Source organism: Triticum urartu, chromosome 4, assembly GCF_003073215.2.
Source record: "Triticum urartu cultivar G1812 chromosome 4, Tu2.1, whole genome shotgun sequence".
In the NCBI taxonomy this organism is placed as follows: Eukaryota; Viridiplantae; Streptophyta; class Magnoliopsida; order Poales; family Poaceae; genus Triticum; species Triticum urartu.
The window spans coordinates 116294473-116302100 of NC_053025.1; the positions used below are offsets into that span (position 1 = coordinate 116294473).

The 7628-nt window shown below is 47.5% G+C and overlaps 1 protein-coding gene across 1 annotated transcript; it reads left to right on the top strand.

Moving 5' to 3' along the window:
- Positions 1-294: 294 nt before the first annotated feature.
- On the top strand, positions 295-7128 carry LOC125550961 (digalactosyldiacylglycerol synthase 1, chloroplastic-like). The gene is made up of 7 exons (XM_048714105.1): positions 295-880; positions 2898-2930; positions 4772-4859; positions 4966-5447; positions 5526-5792; positions 5934-6283; positions 6386-7128. Exons 1-7 carry the CDS (start codon positions 452-454, stop codon positions 6921-6923), a joined length of 2187 nt encoding a protein of 728 aa, XP_048570062.1. The 5' UTR covers positions 295-451; the 3' UTR covers positions 6924-7128.
- The last annotated feature ends 500 nt before the right edge of the window (positions 7129-7628 follow it).

Sequence of the window (7628 nt, forward strand, 5' to 3'; positions counted from 1 at the left end):
GCTCCAGCAAAGAGTTCTATGCTACGAAGGTTGCCGTCAAAATTCAACTATAAAAAACGTCAATATATATGCCTAACATAAACCAGCACAGCAAGTACTGTACGTCAGTACACTTGTACGTGCGCCGACGTGGTAATTAGAAGAAAAAAAAGGTTAGAAAATTCAGCACCGTCGATCTCCTGCCGTCTCGATCTGAGCCGTCGGCTCCCCGTCCGGCAGATGGCACAAGCGTGGCCGCGCAACCTCGCCCTTCCTCCTCCACTTCCGTTGCCACTCCTCCACTAGACCGGGTCCACGCCGCCGGGCCCGCGAAATCTCCTCCTCCCCTTCCTTCTCCCCTCGGACCCCTCCCCCATCCTTCCGCCCCACCTCACACCACCGCCACCGCCACCGCCACCGCCACCGTCACCAGCACCAGCAAAACCCTACAGACCGGACCCGGCCGAGCCACATGGCTAGCTTCGGCGTCGACACGCGCCCCGCCGCGGCGGGGGAGGGGGCGCTCTCCTTCCTCTCCCGGAGCCTGCGGGAGGACCTGCGCCTCATCCGCGCGCGGGCCGGGGAGCTCGAGACCTTCCTCAGCGCGCCGGTCCCGGAGCCCGACCTCTTCGCGCGCCTCCGCAGGGCCTACAACACCACCTCCTCCTCCGGCTCCGCCGCCTCGGGGATCGGGAGGACGCGCCTGGACCTGTCGGCGATAGGGAAGGCGTTCGAGGCCGAGGTCGGGAGGGGGTGGGGGGCCAAGACCGGGTGGAGGTGGGAGGACGAGGACGCCGCGGAGTGGGAGCCCATACGGGCCGTCAAGGCGCGCCTCAGGGACCTCGACCGCAAGCGCCAGGACCAGGCCAGCGACGTGCTCCACAAGGTCAAGCTCAGCCTGGTAAGCTTCCAAACCCTCACCAATTCTACCGTCCTTCGTGCACAAGTAAATAAATAAACTGCGGCTTGATAAGAAAATAGGCAGTTTTCCGATTAAATTAATCCATAAATAAATCATGAGCATGACATTGACAGTATTGATAACACACTGGTTACGATCTAACAGAGCATGTATTACGCATATAGTAGAAACATCTACGCATATCGCTAATACTGCTACAACAGAAAGAAACATGAGAGGGATAAACGATGTATACCCTCCAATCGGCCATGCGGCGGCGGCGGCGGCAGTAGCCGCGGCATCCTCGGCGGCCTTCTTGTCGGCCCCGGCCTTCTCAGCGGCGGCACGGTCGGCGTCGCTCGACATGGTGATGACGAAGGTGATGTGGACGTAGATGAACAGAAGCGAGCAGTCGCGTAGTCGCTACCCAAAAACCTAATCGCCCCTCTCCCATACAGGATCCGGAGAGGCGGGGTTTCGGAGGCCTGCTCTTCCGTCAACCGTGTACGCGGTGAACGGGACGGAGTCGCCGGCGGCAGCAGCAGCAGAGGAACGACGCGGGCGTGGAGGCGGAGATGCGTTCTGTTTCGTGGCGGCTAGGGTTGGCAGCGCCCCACATATATATGTGCGGCTGCGCGTGGAGAGACGTGGGCTGAACCCACGTCCAAGTCGGTAGCCCACGATCCGATGTCTCAGATCGTGGCCCCACCTGTCAAAGACTCTCCGTTCCTGACCGGCAAAAAGAAGCGCATAGGAGTGAGCTCGGCTCGGCTCAATCCCGCAACCCGCGGCGCGTCGTGACGAGGCGTGGCGTGGCGAGGCGAGCGGAGGAGGAGGAGTGCGCGAGGGCCTCATCTCTTCTCAAGCTCCAATAGCATGAGGAAGAGAATCCCTTATAAACCACTCCAACTCTCCTTCCACTTCCCGGGTGGGACTAAACTTCCCACCACCTTGTCATGCCACCTACATGGGCCCTTAGAGATCAAATCTGAAATTGTCATATGGGCTCTAGGCCCATCTCATATTTCAACACGGCCTTGCCGTTTGAGTTGCATCCACGAGTAAATAAACTGCAAGCCTCGCCAATTGAAGGACGCTAGCTATTCTTAGGTCAAGTTCGTCAAATTGAGTTGGGTCACTAATGCTGGACCGTGGACATATCTTTGATTTTACTCTGGAATTTTTCAATTCTGAATTATTGTTGGGGCAATTCGATTCTGAAATTGTAGCTTGATGTTGAGGAAGTCGAGCAAATGTTGTGGTTCGCTTGGATCAAGTTTTATGCTTATGATTTAGAGGGGAAACGTTCAGTGCTGTGATCAACAAGTTCGAGTTGAGTTGTCGACAATATGTCCTCTAGATTGGCTTATCTGAAAATGAAATTGGGTGTTTTTGTTCATTGTTGTGCTCGTAGGCTTGAAATGTGAGGTGTAAAAAATCGCAAGAGGTTTGAGTCTAAGAATAATATAGCTAGGGGATGACTTTAATTTAGTTTCATTCCTTGCCTGGTCTTAGTTAATCTGGACACACTGAATTCAAATACCATCTACTTCCCGGCAAGAAAAAAAAACATCTACTTACTAGTCAAAATAATCTAAGGCTACTTTATAAGAAAACTGCATGCCAGAAGTTAAGGAAGACTCTCTCGGTTGGTGCCTTGAGCCCATGCAATTTTTGGGGTTTCATGTTAGAATATGTGTAAATAATGGAACCTTTATGGGAAGTCCAGGGCATCAGAATCATCTCAGGATAATAAATCACATGTTAAGTGTGGTGTGAGTCATTTATCAAATGCATGAAGTTTCGCTCGCAAAAATCAGCAGTTGAAAGTTGTACATATATTATTTGCAAAAGTTGCATAACCCCAGTTCGCTTGCAGTGCACGGACCTTAATTAAACTTGTTCTGTGATTTACATGTTGCAGCCTGCTATACCAAATCTTCTACAGTACTATTTTTCATTGAGTACATATATATGAGTGTACTAACATGATGTACAATTGCAATTCTTATTGCAGAAATCGATGAGCTTTGCACCTGAAGCATCTGAGGTTAGTCATCTGGTTTCATATTCTGTTGCATTGTGCATTAGAGCATCACTTTTTTGTGCATATGCTAGTTTCTGTTTATCAGGGTTAGTGAACTTTTCTGCACGAATACTTTGCAATACCTACAACTGCAAGAGATGTTTTTTGAAGAGCAAAACTAATTGTGATAATTGCTGCCTTGAGTTCATTGGCTTCATTCCTGCTGTAAACTACTAAATATTGGAGTTGGTAGCATTATCTTGTTTTCAGAATGAGGGTCAAATAAGGTTGTACAATCCTTGTATTATGCCCTTGCAAAATATTGTAAACCATTATATGCCTCTTGACCCACATGTTAGACACGGGGTGGCTGCATGTTGTAGGCATATGCTTTTTTTTCAGCTTTGCAGGGACGTACAATGTTCAGGATATCGGTAACTTGTAGCTGCTCGGTCGGTTGGGGAGTAGGGATTAATCGGGGAATCAACCCATTAACTGAATTTATCGGTAACCCATTTATCAGTAGGTTAATTAGGGCCATATCTATATATCTTCACTTCAAAGATGGAGCATTTGCAGTGCTAGAAGCAGCCACAGATTGCTAAATATCAACAAATAGTCAAATACATCACATTAGACAATAAGCAGCAGCAGCAGCAGCAGCATATAGCATAGCAGCAGCAGCAGCAGCAGCATATAGCATAGCAGCAGCAGCAGTAAAGGAGAGAGGCAATAAGCAGCAGTAGCAGCAGCATATAGCATAGATCAGATTGCTGCTCGGAGAGGGGTGGCGGCGGCGACGGCTGCTCCAGCCTTCTCCAACGAGGCTTACTACTACAGGAGGGGAGGGGAGAGTGAGAAGGGAGGGAACGGGCTGTGACCTAAACAGTAAACACCCAGTTTTGGGGTAAAAGGAGGGAATGTGCCAAACTTTTGGGCCCAAATTTCTCTCTCCAGTTAATCGGCCCAGTGGGATAAATCAGCCTTAATCCACTAGACCAGTTAACGCGAAGGATATGCTGTTATCACATCTGTGACCTAAGGAATCAGGATTAACTGGCCGATTAACTTAAATATCGGCTGATATTTTGAACACTGGGGACGTATAGGGATGTTACCCTGTCAATCTACTATTTTTCAGTTTTTTTGGCATTGACAATAAATCGATTTCACCTTTTGATGTAGGGAACATAATCTAGTCAGTATTTCTGGAATGCTAAGTGTAGGTGTGTGGGCCCAATGCCACGCTAGATCGAAAGAATGAAAAGACACAAGAAGCCTAGTAAATCCTTCGCATTTTGCGACCATTCCCGCGAGGACTACGATTCGGAGCAGAACCCAGTTTTCACCCTACTAAATAATCTTGATTATAGAACTGCTCTCTTCCATCCTCCCGCATACGTACATTCTTCAATGTGGATGCGTGCCAGGTGCCAATAGTGCCATAGAATCTATGTCCTCTTGAGTGTTAACATCATGGCCTCTTCTTGGCATCTCTTTGTCCTACCAGGAAGACTATTCTTCAGCATCATAGCTCATGAGATCGACATGTTTTTCTTGTAACCGCATGGTCTACTTAATTCTACTAGAAGAGTACTTTTATAGATGTAATCATGTAGACGAGGAGGGAAGTAATAGTGTATAATAAATCAATGCATGCTGAAACAATTCAGTTTCGTGGGCCTTGGTTGGCTGAGTCCTATGCACCATGCCCCATAATCAAGCTCCTAACTGCATGATTTAGCATCATTCGCATGTGAAGCATGTATATATTAACACATTTGCATGCATGTTGCATGCATGCCCAGGGATTAGCTACCCCTTTCTGCTTTGTGCATTTCTTAATATATATTGATCTAGTGCAGGAAGTTCCACCACTGGATTTAAACGAACTCCTTGCGTATTTTCTAAAGCAATCTGTACCATTGTTTGACCAACTTGGTATAAAAAGAGGTAAGGGGTCTTATTTTAGTTCAACAAAATCTAAGGTCTGCAGAATATTGGAATATATGTGTGTGAGCTTGTGCCGTACTGATTTTTTTCTTCTCGTGTGGAATAGATGTGTGTGACAAGTTGGTGGAGTCTCTATGCAGCAAGCGCAAGGACCACTTTGCATATGATCCATTGTCAACTAGTGAATCATCTTCCTTCAGAAATGACAATACTTGTGATGAACTTGACCTAAGAATAGCTAGCGTCCTTCAGAGTACAGGGCATCATTATGAAGGTGGGTTTTGGGATGATGGGCAAAAATATGATGTAGCTGACAAGAGACATGTTGCCATTGTCACTACCGCCAGTCTTCCCTGGATGACGGGAACAGCTGTAAATCCTTTGTTTCGAGCTGCATACTTGGCTAAATCTTCCAAGCAATATGTAACCTTGATGGTGCCCTGGCTTTGCAAGTCAGACCAAGAGCTCGTCTATCCGAATAACATGACTTTTAGTTCTCCAGAAGACCAAGAAACTTATATAAGGAATTGGCTGGAGGAAAGAGTTGGATTTAAAACCGACTTCAGAATATCATTCTACCCTGGAAAGGTAGGGTTTCATTTTCATTACATAATGTCAAACGCTATGTGTTTTAGTTGTCTAACCATTTATCTGCCCTGGCTGCAGTTTCAGAAAGAAAGGAGAAGTATAATTCCTGCTGGGGACACTTCACAATTTATATCATCAAAGGAAGCTGACATTGCAATTCTGGAAGAACCTGAGCATCTGAACTGGTACCATCATGGAAAGCGTTGGACTGATAAATTTAATCATGTTGTTGGTATTGTGCATACAAATTACTTGGAGTATATCAAGAGAGAGAAGAATGGCGCTATTCAAGCTTTTTTTGTCAAGCACATTAACAACCTTATTGCCAGAGCTTATTGCCACAAGGTAATTATGCACTGTACTATGACTGTTTATTGCGATGTTTGAGTGCACACACTGTGAACTCTTCTTCATATATACATATATTTCAATAACCATGTGCTAGGTTGTTTTTGCTCACTGAGCTGATGGTATTGATACGTGTAGGTTTTGCGACTATCAGGGGCAACTCAAGATCTAGCCAGATCCATGATCTGCAATGTACATGGTGTTAATCCCAAGTTTCTGGAGGTTGGGGAGAGAATAGCAGCAGAGAGGGAATCTGGCGAGCAGTCCATGTCCAAAGGAGCTTATTTTCTGGGGAAGATGGTCTGGGCCAAAGGCTACAGAGAACTGATAGATTTGCTTGCGAAGCACAAGACAGATTTGGACGGTTTCAAATTGGACGTCTATGGAAATGGTGAAGATTCAGTTGAAGTGCAATCAGCTGCCAAGAAGCTGGATTTGAATCTTAACTTCCATAAAGGCCGAGATCATGCAGATGATTCTCTTCATGGGTAAAGATCCAAACCATCCAGCTTTGAAAACGGATGCCTTTCCTTGTACATCTGCGATGTCATCGATCTGAATGCTTCTTCCTTCCCGTGTTCTTTTTCCAGGTACAAGGTTTTTGTAAACCCGAGCATTAGTGATGTCCTCTGCACCGCCACTGCTGAGGCGCTAGCCATGGGTAAGTTTGTGGTCTGCGCAGATCACCCATCCAACGATTTCTTCAGATCATTCCCAAACTGCCTGGTGTACACAACGTCAGAGGATTTCGTTGCCAAAGTGAAGGAAGCAATGACACGTGATCCCCAGCCCCTCACACCTGAGCAGCGGTACAACCTTTCGTGGGAGGCTGCAACCCAGAGGTTCATGGAGCACTCGGAGCTGGACAAGGTCCTGAGCAGCAATGGTGATTGTGCCAGCACCTCTGGAAACAGCGTCGACAGGAGGATGAAGAAATCAGCCTCGTTGCCAAACATGTCGGACATTGTGGATGGCGGCCTAGCATTTGCCCACTACTGCTTCACAGGCAGCGAGCTCCTCCGGCTGTCGACTGGGGCGGTGCCCGGGACCCTGAACTACAACAAGCAACATAGCGTGGACATGCACCTGCTGCCCCCTCAGGTACAGAATCCTGTATATGGCTGGTAAGACAGAACCACTGCTGTTAGTAGTACATAGATAGGCCTGTAATTTGTGACACTAATTCTTTTTCCTCCTCTCCCTGATGCCAACGGCAAAGCCTTGTTCATTATTACCAATACGAACTACAGACTGCTTGTAGCACTAGATAAGACTTGTGTATTCGATATTTCGATCCCTTGAGTTTTGATGGCCATTTTCACTGGGACGCTCACATCTTTGTATGGCTGGTACAGTAGTAATGAGAATCCTATGCCCATTCCCCTGTGTCTGCACCGAAACTGTCCCGCGTCGCTCCTCGCATGCGTGTACCGCACTGGTGGCACTCATACGCTGCTCCACTGTTTTTCTATCTATCTACTCCGACTTGTATGCGGTACAGTATGCTCTGGTGGTACCATGATTGATTTCATGACAGGTAGAGCTTGGAATGTCTGCCTGGTACCACTACAGTACACCTTCACACTGATGGCTCTTGAAGAGCGGGCTCTGCCGTCGATGCCATGTCACCCCTGTCCACCCAGCATGTGTTGTTGGTTGGCCCAACTGCTACTGCTGCATCACCTAGGTAGGTTGGTACCCCTACCCAGTACTGGCATGGCAGTTGTGGGCCTCGGGCCTCTGACGAGTGGGCCCTTATCCCCCCCTGCCACCACTATTGGTAGTACTGGGCTATCTGCAAATTGCAATGGCGCTTGATTTAATTTTGGATTT